Raw genomic sequence first — 15668 nt, 5'->3', positions numbered from 1 at the left:
CAGGAAGGAAGGAAGGAAAGAAGGAAGGAGACAAATCTGGCAAATTACTGGATTATATTCATTTAGAAGTGATTGTGAATTTTTATGTTCATTAGTAAAATTAAAATTTGATGATTTGCTTTGCAATTTGATCTAACATGATATAGAGATGGTTAAATTTTTACTTTCTAAAATAAAATGCTGCATATTAGAAAAATAACTCTTATGTAAGGAGATACCTGAGCATATTAGAACACTATATTGCTGGAATAGCTCTTCCTTCAAATATCTGATAAAATGCAACTGCCTCTCAAAACTCAAGCATTCTTACATAAATACTTAGTTTATTCTTAGGGAGTTTGTAAACAATAATAAAAATTATGCACCTATGGGTTGATTCTATCACCCAAAACATTCACAATCAGCATTCTGTGTATCAAATAGAATATAGCTCTATAAGTCAAAAGAAAAGAAAACAGGGGAAGGAAAGAGGCTTATCCTCCAGTAGAGTTGGGACAGAAGTATCATCGACTCAAAACAAAATAGGCATTTATTTCCCTCTCAGTAAAGCTAAAATAAGTAGAAACTCATGCTATGATTTAAAAAAATAAAAGAAAAAGAAAAAGAAAAAAAGCCAGCATGAGAACTCCTAATTCCACAAAAGGCACATGTAATATTATAATTAAAGTAGTAGAAAATAATGAGTGTAGCAGTATACTAAAGTCATGCTATAATATGTAGCATTATGTACTAACAGACCATCAGATGTTGTAATTTCAGGCACATATCTCTTTTGGCTCACAGGCAGCAATTCTGTTTCTCTTATTGGAAAGCTGCTGTGCTATGCCATAAAATCCTACATAGAAAACTGAAAGGATAAAAAATATCAATTTTATTTCACCCAATAAGATGTGAGCTACTTAATTTTGCTATGATAAGTAATGTTTATGGAACTGTTTTCAGCTTCCCAACAGTTATAAAATCTTGTCTAGTATCAGATTTCTTCAAAAAGACAGTATCATATAGAAAGAAAAGGTGGGATTGGGCCTATAAAGATGAGAAACCTTAAAAGACCTCAAGATCACCACTTAACTCTTGAATTTCCTCATTGTAAAAGCTGCTCCCGGTAATAGAGCAATCTGTCAAGGCATCTCTATATAACTTCAACTATTAAAAAGTTTTTTTCATGGACATCAGCCAGTTTCTAGTTTGCAAACAGAAGGTTAGGTAGACGTATGTATGTACAGATAGTTTGTATTAAGACATTCATCGCAGTTTATCACTTAATTATACCAACAACCCACTGCTGGTTTCTCTGCTAAGATTTAATCCCCAAAGCTTAACTTCTAACTTTTTTTTTTTGAGAAATCATTATGTAATGTTTTAGAAAGAGAAAGAAAGGAGCTCAATCAATTGCTACAAACAGTTTACTTAGGTTCAAAATAAATCATGTAGGGGTGCCTGGGCGGCTCAATTGGTTAAGCATCTGCCTTCAGCTCGGGTCATGATCCTGGGGTTCTAGGATCAAGGCCCATATCAGGCCCTCTGCTCAGCAGGGAGTCTACTTCTATCATTCCCACACCTTCTCCCTCTCCCTCTGCTCATGCTCTCTCTCTCTTTCAAATAAATAAAATCTTAAAAAAAAAAAATCATGTGATTAAAACAGGCATTTTCCCACTTGTCACTTTGCATTTGAGCGAAAACCAGTGGTATCGCCCCATGAGAGTCAGCAGTCCTCAACCTACCAGTTGTACCGCTACTTGCTTATTATCCTTTTCCTTTTCTCATTATTTTGCTTCAGAAGATAGAAACAAGAGTGCAAGTGAGAAGGTGCATAAAATATTGAGGTGCTGAAATATTGAAAGGTACTGATGAAGCAAGACATTTTCAAAGCTATTGATGAAATGTCTGAGTTTTGATGGCTGCAAAAGCACACATTCCTAAAAAAAGAAATCTAGATGATCAGAATTCTGAGGCAAAGCATGAGGAAACAACATGAAACTCCATTCCATCTTCAGCAAAATACATCTCCATGGGGTTCTTACTCTGCATTTGCCAACAAGTACTGCAGGTGGCTTTAAACTCCCTTGTACATACTAAATGGAAGCAGCCAAGAGTCTAATGAACTTGGAGGGCATTCTGCAAAGTGAAATATGACAGAGAAAGACAAATACTATGTGGTATCATTTATATGTGGAATCTAAAAAAAAGAAAAAAAAAAGTCAAACTCAGAAACAAAAGTAGAAAAGTGGGTAGGGATAGGGTAATAGGAAGAGGCTGGTAAAAGGGTACCAAATTTCACCTATAAGATGAACAGGCTCTGAGGATCTAATGTATAACTTGGTGACCTAGTTTAATAACACTGTATTGCCTAATAAAATTTGCTAAGAGAGGAGAACTTAAATGTTCTTACGATGACAGAAAATATGTAAAGTAGTGGATGTGTTTAATTAACTAGATGGGTGGAATCCTGTCAGCATGGATACACATATCAAATCATCACCTTGTACCCATTAAGTATATTACAACTTTGATAATTATATGTTAATAGAGCTGGGGGAGAAAAGGAGTCAAGCTATAGAATCTTGCTAAGATCTTAACACCAATGTTAGCTTTTGAAAACAAGTTTGAAAGGAACTGAAATTGGCGAAAGTAATTAAAAAGTTCTGTTTAGACTTTAACTAGTCACTTTGGTTCAATTTCTACCCCTTGACCTGATAAATGTAAGCATGCACAAGATTAAGTGTCACTTAATTAGGTGAATTCTAAATAGCATCTAATTATTATTATAAATTTAAAAATATTACTATTTCATTATTCTGTCCTAGTGATAATGCTGCCAATCTTTGATCCTGTCAACATATAAACCTAATTAAGTTGAATAGGCCACTTAACTATTCACTCTCTTAAGTAGGCATTCCCTAGATCCTAATTTATTTGTTTCCTTCACTGATGAAACTTGCAAATTTACAAAATAAAGAATTCAGTCAATATGTTTCAGACTCTCCAGAAAATAATCCAACTAAAACGGAATTTTAAATTCATATTACTTCTAATTCATTTTACCTACCAGTTAGGACTCTATTCTTGGTAGGCCTCTAAAATCCAGTAATTTATTCAGCAAACATTTGTTGAATGTCTACTGTATGCTAGTCAAAAATCACTAAGGCTTTTCTCAAGGGGCTTTCTGTTTAGTAGAGAGATGGCAGGTAGATATATAAGTCTACGAGAAGCCAAAGGAAATCGATAACTGGGCTGCTATAGCAGCTCAGGGAATGGGCCAAAGCTTCAGGCCTGTGTTCAGGAAGACTTTATTAAAGAAACATATTATAGAATATTAGAGCCAGAGGGACTTTAGGAAATACCAATTCCAATCCCATCATTTTACAGATAAGGGGAAAAAAAGAGAGACAGATGGAGAAGAAAAAAAAAAAAAAAAAGAAAGAAAAAGCCCACTAAAAGTAATAGCAATCTACCCAATATCACCTAGAGAATTGAAGAGTCTGGATGAGAAAGCAGGTCTCTGGATTCCCAGCTTTCTGGTTTCCCATGATAGCACATTGCCCCTCTGGGGTTGGATGGATTTCAAAAGGCAAATATGAAGGAAAGAAGAGAGTGCTGGTAAGATCAAAGGCTGGGATATGACACTGATAAGAAGATATGTTTGGAAAACAGTGTTAAATTTATCTGAGGACAAACGTTTGAGGGGAGGAATGAGACAGGCTGTGAGCCGAGTGGGATCAGACAATGGAGGACATCAAATGACAGGAGGACATCAAACAACAGCCTAAAAGGGTTAGTCCTGTTCATGAGATAATTCCATGGACACGAGAGCAGAATTTATTCGGTAAATCTGCAAGTGCCTTTAACATTGGTATTATTAAATGACACTGATGGTCTTAGAGGTTTATCATAAATGAACAAAAAAACTCTTCTGATATGAAAAAGGCCAATAAAATACAGCACATTTATACTGAATACAATCTCTCTCTGTCAATTTTTCTTTCTCCAAAGCAGACGGTAACAGAACAAGGACAAAATAAGGCAAAACACTGTGATCTGCTGATGGCAGGGGCAGTTTGTGACAGCAGCCATTGAGAGACGTTCATGATACCCCATGCCTCCACTTTGCTCCTCCTGAGAATCCCCAACGTGCCAGTTCTGCCCAGCGCTTGCTGAGCCAACCTGAGGGAAGCCTGAAAATCAATGGGATCGCCTATCCTCACCAGATGCTGGGGTCTAGGCATGTACCTCGCTGCTCTTCGCTCTACCCCATTGCTTTGCCCTTTGTCTACTGTCTTGCTCTCCTCTTTGGGACTGGAAATAGACTAGAGGTACCATACTGGATTTCTCAGCCTTCATATAGCACTCTAGAGTGATTTCAAAGCATACTGCCCCCTTTTTCATTTATCAGAAAGTGGAAACAAACCTCTGTTCAATCTCACCCTCATCCTGCAGAGCTCTCCTCAGTCTCCCAGAGGTTAGAATATGCCTCCTGTCCTTCTGGTTACTGGGTAGGTTCTAACTTTAACCTTTCAACCTAGACAACTCTTGTGAAATCCTGACTCTATATCTGCTCAATGTAAACTTTGCCTTTGCCAAGAAACTCTTACTGCATCCCACTCACTAAACCCTTATGGAATCAGTATAATCTAGAATACTTAAAAGCTGCATCATAGCTTGACCTCTAGGGACCTTCCTTTTGAAAGCCTGCTCCTTAGGCAAAATTGTTCTTCAAGCCCCAGCTCTATATATTCTTGGTCTACTCTCTTTGTCATGCTGGTCTGCTACTACCAGCAGAGTCTGTGTCTAAGGCCATTCAGGCAGAAATCTTGAAAAGGACACACTGAGCATACCAGGGTCTAACCACTTCTAAAAAGTTCGTGAAATCTCTCGGCTATATAACAGCATTTTTCAACGTGAGATGAGAGTCACTATTTTTTAGAGATAGGTGAAAAATTGCCTTCCTGGGTTTTGAAATCAAGGTCTGAATACTGGACTGCTGACTGCTCTCCATCCTTCCACTCTGGTACAGATACTCATCAGGAAAAATGATTTTTCAGTAAATAAAGGTAGGTAAGAGTCTTGAAACAGTGAACAACAACAAAAAAATCTGTGAAAAATTCATCACTCTTCTTTTAATTCTTATTTAGAAAAACATGAAACAAGAAAATATTAAAGTGCTTTTTAAAGCACAGTGAAATAGATTTAATTTTAACTGAGCACCTACTATGAGCTAAGCACTGTGTGAGGTTTCTTCTGTGCATTGCCTCATGTGTCTCTTACCCGAGTGCATACTATTTTTATTTCCAGGGTAGATATCAGGGAACTGAGCCTTGGTAAGATAAACAATTTGCCATCACAGTCACAGCCATCTGGGAAAGGGTTCCTATTGTACCTTTAGCCAGCTAACCTCTAAACCTGTGCACTCAATCAGTAAGCCATTCAACTGGCTCATTTTAATTAAAAAAAACAAAAACAAATCAACCCTTTAAAATTCTAAGTATGAGAGGCTAAATATATAAAGAATATGTATTGTTTTTGTTAACTTTTAAAAAAAGTAAAAATAAAGACCAAACTCCTTCTGAATGTTTTTTGTTAATTTAAGACCAAGTTAAAAAACCAAAGTTGTTGGTCACCATGAATCTGATCATTCAATTGGGGAACATCAGAAGATGTTCCATCTTTCCATCCATCCATTGCTTCCATAAACACTTGCTGAATATCTATTATGTAGCAGACATTGTTCTAGGAACTGAGAATACGGAGACAAGTAAGAGAACTATGTCGTCGGTCCTTGAGGATCACATAGACGAGTTGGAGAGACTATCATTCTATATGTAAACAGAGTAACATTATTAGAGTGATGACTACCACTAGAGTGTGAGAGAAGGATGAAGAAGCAGAGGAAACTTTATTCAGCTAGGGACAAGGGAAGACCCCTTAGGAGGTAGAGGAGGGGGATAGAGGAAGGGGACTGGGAGTGCTCCATGTAGAGAAGAGCATGCACCAAGGACCAGGACAGAGATAAGAAACTGAAGGTAGTTCAGAGTGGCTCAAGCTACCACCTAGTGAGAGAAAGGGAGCCAAGGCTTAGGACTATAAAGGTGGGCAGAAGCCAGATACTGAAGAATATAGGTAAGAGCCATGGGAAGCCAATTTAAGCAAAAAAGAGAGACCTAGTCAGATTTTAGTTTGACAAGTATCAATCTGGCTGCAGAGCAAAGAGTAGATCAGAATAGGAGTAAGGTTAGGGTGGAGCTATATTGGCAAAGTACTGCTGTAGCCCACGTGATAGATAATGGTGAGCTGGGCTAAGGTGACAGATGTGGGAAAGAGGAGTCAACCTTTATGAGGTATAATGGACATAACTTGATGAGTGACTGAATGGTGATTGATGCTCTGAGGTAATTCTAAAGTGTAGAAGGTGAAAGACCCTCTAAGTTCCAGCCATACATAACTCACCTGATTACCAACCAATAATAGGTGTTCTCCAAGAAGAAAGTCTTTCAGCATGTCTTCCATCACTATCATGTGCTAGAGAAAAAAGAACTAGAGGTTAATCATGTTTTGCATTATCAAGGTGAAGTAACAGAGTTAACAATAAAGATTATTGTCATGCTAAGTAAAGCATTTAGAGTTTCAGTTCAAGATGGCAGTGTAGAAAGATCCTGATCTTACCTGCTCCCATGAACGTACAGATTGTACAGCAATATATGAAATAATTACCTCTTAGAAAAATCTAAAGGCTACCTGACTGATGACTATGCACTGGATAAATAAGAAGAAAATCATGAAAGCAAGTAAGAGAGGCTGGGACACAGTCTCACCACAAACCCCACCCCTAGTACAGCATCCTATAACTGGGAGGGAACTCAAAACATGGAGCTTCTCCCTGAGGATGAAGGGGTTCGCACCCCACATTGAGCATTCCAACTTTTAAGACATACACTGGAGAGATGAGCCCCCAAAACATCTAACTTTGAAAACGAACAAGGCTCACATCCCAAGACCCACGAGACCCTGGCAGTCTGAAAAACTGACCTGCCCTGGAGCCTAGCTCAGAGGCAGCTGACTGTGCCCAGACTTAAAGTGAAGGAGGCTCACCTGCTTATATTAAAGCATTGGCCTGAGGGACAGGCATCTCATTTAACACATGCATGTAGAAGCCTACTGGAATTCTCTCTGGGGATGGAAACTGGCAAGTGCCATCCTTGTGTTCTCCATCTGCTGTGATTCAGAGTACCAGAATTTTTGGAAAAAAGCTTTTGTGTGTCTGGTGTCTCAATTTTTATGGCTGCCACCTAGGCTTGCCTGGCTATGGAGGCCAAAGGAGCTTGTATTCCTGGTCCCATACGACTGATAATTGGTGCTGCCCAGAAAGGAGCTCAGGCCTCTGGCACCCTGATTTTTGTGACTGCTGCCAGGAGATACCTCTACATCACCTGGCTCTGGTAGCCAGTGGGGCTTACACTTGTAGGCCCCACAGGATTGTAACCAGGGGACACAGTTCTTAAATAGCTACTGTCCCAGGGTAGAGCAATAGGCAGCAAACCCAGGAGCTCAATCTTTCTATGAAGGATTATAAACTAATCATCATGACTGAGGCGTGAGGGACAGTATTTAATTTAAAATGAATCTTGGGGCTAGCTACAATCCTTGCTAGAGACCCCAGAGGGCTGGTGTTATCTTTGTGCTCACCCTCTATCACACCAAAGCACCAGTGTCTCCTGGAAGGGAGCTTTACACACATCTGTGTCCTGGTTTTTATGTCTACTGCCCTAGTTTCTAAAGCTGTCACCCAGTAGATACTCCTTAATCACCTGGCTCTGGTGCCTGGAGGTGGGGAGGCCCTTACATTTCTGGGTTCCATGGAACTCTGGCAACTATAAAGATGGTTCTTGGCAGGCTACCAGCCCAGGACACTGCACAGACAGTGGACTGAGGCACAATCCTTAGTTTTCTATGAAGGAAACCTCTCTGCTTGCCTTGGAGATTCAGTCTAAGGAAGAAGCTTCAGGTTTGGCACACATTTAGAGGCCTATGGAGTTCTCTCAAGGAACATAGGCCATCGTGGATGCCATCCTGGCTATCTCTCTTTGCCTTGCTCTAGTTCATCAGTATCACCCAGAAAAGGGCTTACATACTTGTTTGGAGCCCCAATCCTGTGGCTGTCACCCAGTAGATAGCACCAGATCACTTGGTTCTTGTGATCAGTGGGGCTTACACTTGTGGTACATAGGATTATATTATTGGGCATACTTTTAAAAGCTGATGCCTGAGGGTGTGGTTTCTAGGCAGCCTAAATTTAAGTGCTGAGTCTCTCCCATATGAGACACAGAGATCTTTACACATTCTCAACTCCTGGGAACTATTAAAAATATAATAGGTAGCTTGGACAAACACAAAGATTTAAGAGATAATAAAGAGCTAAGGCACGGTTGAATGACAAGGTTCATTTTCTGCATGAGGCCACTCCTTTAACAGTGGGAAAAGTAGTCATCTCACACACTGTATAGAAATCAACAGAGACAGTTAAGCAAAATGAAAAGACAGAAGATATGTTCCAAATGGAAGAACATGATAAAACTTCAGGAAGAAAAAAAAAACTTTAACAAAATGAAGTAAGTAATTTACCTGATAGAGTTCAAAGTAATGGTCATAAAGATGCTCACCAAACTGAGAAGAATAGATGGATGCAGAAGAACTTCAATATAGAGATGAAAAAAAAATTTTTTTTAATTTTTTTTAAATTTTAAATTTTTAAAAAAATTTTTTTTAAATTAAAAAAAATTTTTTTTAAATGTAAAATTTAAAAAATTTTTTTAAAAATTTTTTTAAAAATTTTTTTCTGCAAACAGAAGTCATATTGTTGAAGATTACAATACCTGAACCAAAAAGGTTCAATGGCAGACCAGATGAAGCAGAAGAAAGGATCAGTCAACTCAAAGACATGGCACTGGAACTAACTAAATCAATGCATCAAAAAGAAAAAAGAATTACAAAAAGTAAAGATAGCTTAAGGGACTTAAGGGACTAACATTTGCATCACAGGGCCCCAGAAACAAGAAGAGAGAGAGGAAGAGGTAGAAATTTTACTTGAAAATACAATGACTAGAATCTTCCCCAACCCAGGGAAGGAAATAGACATCAGATGTAGGTTCCAAATAAGAGGAATCTAAAGAGACCTATACTACGACACATTATATTTAAAATGTCAAAAGTAAAAGGAAAGAAGAGAATATTAAAAGCAGCAAGAGAAAAACAACTTGTTACATACAGGGGGACACCCATTAGGCAAACAGCAGATTTTTCAGTGGTAATATCACACACCAGAAGGCAGTGGTGTGATACATTCAAAGGAATGAAAAAAACCTTGCCAACCAACAATACTGGCAAAGTTATCACTCAGAAGTGAAAAACAGATAAAGAGTTTTCCAGGTAAGCAAAAGCTAAGTGAATTATCACCACTAATCCGACTGTATGAGAAATGTTAAAAGGACTTTAAGCTGAAAAGAAAGGGTGCAAATTAGTAATAAGAACATGTATGAAAATACATTTCATTGGAAAGGTAAATATATAATAAAAATAGTGGATTAATCACTTATAAAGATAGTATGTAGGTTAAAGGCAAATATATAAGCTATTTTTACTGCTTTTAATAATTATGTAAGGGATTACAATAGTAATTTTTTTAAAGATTTTATTTGTTTATTCATGAGAGACACAGAAAGAGAGAGGCAAAAAAAGACAGGCAGAGGGAGAAGCAGGCTCCATGCAGGGAGCCTGATGTGGGACGTGATCCCAGACCCAGGGATCATGCCCTGAGCCAAAGGCAGACACTCAACCACTGAGCCACCCAGGCGTCCCAGGGATGACCATAATTAGTTAAGGGATATGCAAGATAAAAAATATAAGATGTGACATGCAAAACCATAAAACATGAGGGAGAAGAGCAAGAATGTTGAGCTTTACAATGGGATTAAATTTAAGTTGTTATCAATTTAAAATAGGCTGTTGCAAATATTTTAAGCCTCATGGTAACTACAAGAAAATAACCTATAGTAAATACACAAAAAATAAAGAGAATATAAGCATAACACTAAAGAAAGCCAACAAACGACAAAAGAGAATAAGAAACAGAAAAACTACAAAAATAGCCAGAAAACAATTAACAAAATGACAATAAACACATACCTATTAATAATTACTCTGAATGTAAATGGACTAAATTCTCCATCAAAAGACATAGAGTGGCTAAATGGATAATATACCAAGACTCAACTTTAAGCTACCTACAAGAAATTCATTTTAGATGTAAAAATACACAGACTCAAAGTGAAGAGATGAGAAAAGATATTTCATCTAAATGGAAACCAAAAGAAAGCTGAAGTAGCTGTACTTATATAAAACATATTACTAGTAAGGAAATTCAATCTTTAATCAAAAAAACTCTCAACAAATGAAAGTCCAGACCAGATTCTACTAGTGAATTTCACCAAACATTCAAAGAATTAATACCAATCTTTTACAAACTCTTCTGAAAAATAGAAGGGCACTCTTCAGAACTAGCATTACCCTGATATCAAAACCAGACAAGGAAGGAAATTATAGGTCAATATCCTTGAGTGAACATAAATGCAAAAATTCTCAATGAAATATTAGCAAGCCATAATCTAACAATAAAATAAGAGAATCATACACTATAATCAAGTGGGAATTAATGCAAGGATACAAGGATGGTTCATTGTATTCATTGTCTGCGAATCAATTCAATGTGGTACAATGTGGTACAAAGTGAAGGGTAAAAATCATGATCATTGCAACAGATGTAGAAAAAGCACCTGACAAAATTCAACATCCATTTATGATAAAAAAAAAAAAACTCTCAACAAAGCAGTATAGAGTGAACATATCTCAACATAATAAAGGTCATATATGACAAGCCCACAGCTAACACATACTCAATGGTAAAAAGCTTAGAGCTTTTACTCTAAGATCAGGATCAAGACAATGATGCCCACTCTTGCCAGTTTTATTCAACACAGTACCAGAGAAATCAGACAAGAAAAAAAAAGGAAATTGGAAAGGAAGAAGTAAATCTATCACTATTTGCAGATAGCATGATATTATATATGGAAAACCCTAAAGACATTATCAAAAAGCTGTTAGAACTAAAAAAAAATTCAGCAAAGTTGAAAGATACAAAAGCAATACAAAAAAAAAAAACCTGTTGGTTTTTCTGTACACTAATAATGAACCATCAGAAAGAGAAAACAGTCTCACTTACAATTGCATTAGCAAGAATAAAATACCTACAAATGAATTTAACCAAGGAGGTAAAAGACCTGTGTATTGAAAACTGTCAGACATTAATGAAAGAAACGGAAGATACAAATAAATGGAAAGATATTCCATGTTCATGGATTAGAATAGTTAATGTTGTTAAAATGCTGTACTACCCAGAGTAATCTACAGATTCGATGCAATCCCTATCAAAATTCCAATGGCATCTTTCACAGAAACAGAACAAACAATCCTAAAATTTATATGGAATCATAAAGACCCCAAATAGTCAAAAAGTCATGAGAAAGAAGAACAAATTTGAAAGCATCACAGTTTCTGATTTCAAACTATATTATAAAGCCATAGTAATTAAAAAAAAAGCTGTAGTAATCAAAACTGTGTAACATTGGCAGAAAAGATACATCAATCAGTGGAACATAATAAAGGGCCTAGAAACAAACCCATATATATCAATGGCCAATTAATTTATGACAAAAGAGTCAAGAATGGAGAAAATATGGAGAAAGGACAGTCTCTTCAATAAATAGTACTGGGAAAATGGACAGTCACATGCAAAAAAAATGAAACTGGATTGCTATCTTTTACCATACATAAAAATTAACACAAAATTATTATATTATAAAATTATATTAAAGACTTGAACGTTAGGCCCTGAAACCATAAAACTCCTAGAAAACATAGGCAGTAAGCTCTATGACATATGTCTTAGTGGTGATTTTAGAATCTGACACCAAAAGCACAAGCAACAAAAACAAAAATAAATAAATGGGGCTCCATCCAACTAAGCAGCTTCTGCCCAGTGAAGGAAACTATTAACAAAATGAAAAGGCAACCTAGTGAATGGGAGAAAATACTTACAAATCATATATCTGATAAGGGGCTAATATTCAAAATATATAAAGAACTCATATATTTCAACAGGAAAAAACAAACAATCCAAGTAAAAAGTGGGCAGAGGATCTGAATAGACACGTTTCCTAGGAAGACTTACAAAAGGCCAATGGGTACATGGAAAAATGTTCTACATCACAGCATCAGAGAAATATAAGTCAAAAACCTAATGAGATGTCACCTCATACCTGTTAGAATGGCTATTATCACAAAGACTAGAAATAACAAGTGTTGGTGAGGATGTAAAGATAAGGGAAACTTTATGTATTAGTAGAATGTAAATTGATCCGGCCACTATGGAAATTCTATGGAAATTGGTATAAAGTTCCTCAAAATATTAAAAATAGAACTACCATATAATCTATCAATTCCACTTCTGGGTATTTTTTTGAAGAAAGCGAAAACAATAATTTGAAAAGATATTTGCATCCCCACCTTCACTGCACCATTATTTATAACCGCCGAGGTTTGGAAACAACCTATGTATCAACTGGTGGATGAATGGATAAAGAAGATGTGGCATATATAGATACAACGGAATATTATTCAGCCATAAAAAGAATGAATGCCTGGGTGGTTCAGTGGTTGAGTGTCTGCCTTAGGCTTAGGTCATGATCCTGGGGTCCTGAGATCGACTCCCATATCAGGCTTCCTGCATGGAGCCTGCTTCTCCCTCTGCCTATGTCTCTGCCTCTCTCTGTGTCTCTCATGAATAAAAATATAAAAATAAATAAATAAATAAATAAAATTAAAAAATAAATAAAATAAAATAAAATAAAATAAAATAAAATAAAATAAAATAAATAAATAAATAAATAAAATAAAATAAAATAAAATAAAATAAAATAAAATAAAATAAAATAAAATAAAATAAAATAAGATCTTGCCCTTTGTAACAACATGGATGATCCTAGGGGGCATTATGCTACTTGAAATAAGTCAGAGAAAGACAAGTACTGTATGATCACTTATATATGGAATCTAAAAAATATACATGTGCATATTTGAAATATATAAACAAAATATATATGACATATATACTAAAAAAAATAAAACGTCTAAGCTCATAGATATAGAAAACACATTGGTGGTTGCTATAGGCAGGGGGTAGGGGTGGGAGAAATGGGTAAATTGGTTTTGTTTTTGTTTTTCAATTTAAAAAATTGAATAAAAAAGAAAGCAAAACATCTACTGTAATAGACAATACTCAAACAATTTTTTTTTAAAATAAAAATTAATGCTGTGGTTGTAAGTTATATAACCAGTTAGGTCACTGGTACTGAAAACTTGAAATAGTCCGCCTAAGCAAGACAAAGCCACTCATCATTACTTACAAAGAGTTTTTGTAATTAGCTCAAATAAATTTTCACTATTGCTTTCTGTAGGGTTGGCTTATAATTTAACATCATATTTAAATTAATACTTGCTAATAATGTAAATATCATAAGCGTTCCAAAATAATTGGAGATTTCCATGGAACATTTTACACTAAATTGCTCTTAATCATTACCTTCAAAGATGTATAACTTTAGAATTAGAAATATACTATTTAGTTCCCACATTTTTTATTTGAATTAGGACAGGATATAATAAAAGAACAAGATTAAAGTTGTTCACAACAGCCACGAAGGAAATTACATTGCTCTTCTATATCTGGAAAAATAGGCCAACCATAAGTAGGTCACAAAGGCTCTACGTGGGGTTTGGGGGAGGAAATATATCCCAGAACAATTAATATCCCTATTTCTTTCTCTTGGTTTTCTGTATCAAAACAGTAACAGCCTCCTAAGTCTTGAAGTTATTGAAGCTCCCTATTTGTGGAAAAGGCAAATTAACTGTTTGCATTTAATACATGCTGCAGATATTTTTCTAGTTTGTTACTTGCTTTTCTTAACTTGTTTTATTGATTTTTTTTTGACATCTCATACATTTTCCTCTTACTTGTCAAATTAAGCTGTACTTTCAGAGTTCTTTTCTTAGAAAAACTGAGAAAGATTTTTCTTTCCTTCAAAAACAGATGAGTATTTCTGAATGTTTATCTTTGTAGTTTTTTTTTTTTTTTTTGAAATGCTTTCAGATACACCATTGAGCTATGGTTTTAACAAAGCTTGAAGTAGGTGGGCCTGCCAATTTATTGTCCACTCTGGAACACTTTAACGAATCAAAAGAGATGCTGTTAATAATGAGAGACAACAAATGTAAACAGGAACTATTTTAGGGCCTATCTTAGGCAGGCCAATGTGTGTGGTTACCCTAGTTAAAAGGGAGTCCTACAATACTCTTTATTCTGGGTTCTAGTGATAATATGGTCTGGAGACTTCTTCCTTCTAAAATGAAAAGTTAGTGCCAATTTCCAGACAACATTTAAGCCCTTCCAGGGCTAATCTGCGTGAGAAATAGACAGAAAAGCTGGAACGAGCACTTGCATGGCCAGATAAAAAAGCAATGTCAATCCTGAAAAATAATTCCAACTATAGTTGCATTCTTCTATCCTGTACTCATGTTCTCCTACTTCACACCCTCATTCCATCTAACTTGATTATTCAAATCGACAAACATTAGCTAAGGCTAAGGTCACTGCCTACTAAGGCTAAGGTCACTGCCTACGTAATTCTTCTCTTAACCTCTTGGCCCACTTGAGTACTACAGACAGTTTCTTAAAAGTCTCCTCTTCCAGATAGATGTCCATCTCTCCTGAACCCTCCCACCTGTCTAACAATTTCTCTCCATAATCTTTTAGGTGGTATCTTTTTGTATCAATTCCTTAGGTACTGACTTCCCCCATGTTCTTTCATTTGCTCTGTCTCAGTACCTTTTCACATGCTCTCCTCAGGAGTCAAGGGTTAGGGTAGAGTAGCTTGTGCCTAGTTGCCCACGGGCACCCACCCAAGGGAGATGGAGGGCGGTGTGCAGAGTTGGGTATCCATGTGTTGGTGCCTGATGAGCTACTTCTGACTAATCTCCCCAAATCCTCTCACCCATTCCATTGCTTCAGCTATCAATTCTATGCTGAACTTCAACAGCAAGACTTTCCTCCTCAACTCCAGCCTCATATTCTGAGCCACTATCAAACTATATCCTTGGTTACTTCCCAGTCTCCTCAACCTCAACGTATCCAAAACTTGTCTCATTACTTTCTCCTCAACCTCACTCCTTAGGCTGTATCTTTTACCCCCATTAATAGCATAACTTCCTACCACCTGACCAAACCTCGATCATCATCTTCCTGCGTACTTCATTCCTCCTTTATCAAGAGCCAGGTAAACATCAAGTCTAAGCTATTAAGTTACCCAAAAGTCAACGGTATCTCTCCCTTCCTTTCTATTCCCAGTTTTCATTTAGGTGTTTGCATCTCCGGCCTAGATTTTTATCAGCCAATTTGGCTTCTCTAACTTCAGTTTCTCCTTGAGGCAATGTGCTCTTTATAGTACTGACAGTCACTTCTTTGTTCAAAATCATGTCACTTCTTTTTTTTTTTTTTGAAATTCCTT

General features: G+C 36.5%; 1 protein-coding gene across 2 annotated transcripts in view; it reads right to left on the bottom strand.

The window, feature by feature from the left end:
* VWA8 (von Willebrand factor A domain containing 8) overlaps window positions 1-15668 on the bottom strand; it is a 353871-nt gene that overhangs the window by 186648 nt on the left and 151555 nt on the right. For both annotated transcript variants that reach the window (XR_005376290.1, XM_038569648.1), the window contains exon 20: window positions 6445-6516. Coding sequence is in view for 1 of the 2 variants with exons in the window: in XM_038569648.1 (XP_038425576.1) it covers window positions 6445-6516 (72 nt within the window). In the remaining variant the exon portion in view is untranslated. The remainder of the gene's footprint in view (window positions 1-6444; window positions 6517-15668) is intronic.

This window comes from Canis lupus, chromosome 22 (genome assembly GCF_011100685.1).
Source record: "Canis lupus familiaris isolate Mischka breed German Shepherd chromosome 22, alternate assembly UU_Cfam_GSD_1.0, whole genome shotgun sequence".
NCBI classification, from domain to species: Eukaryota; Metazoa; Chordata; class Mammalia; order Carnivora; family Canidae; genus Canis; species Canis lupus.
The sequence above is the reverse complement of the archived record's forward strand: the minus strand, read 5'-3'. Positions and strand labels throughout refer to the sequence as shown.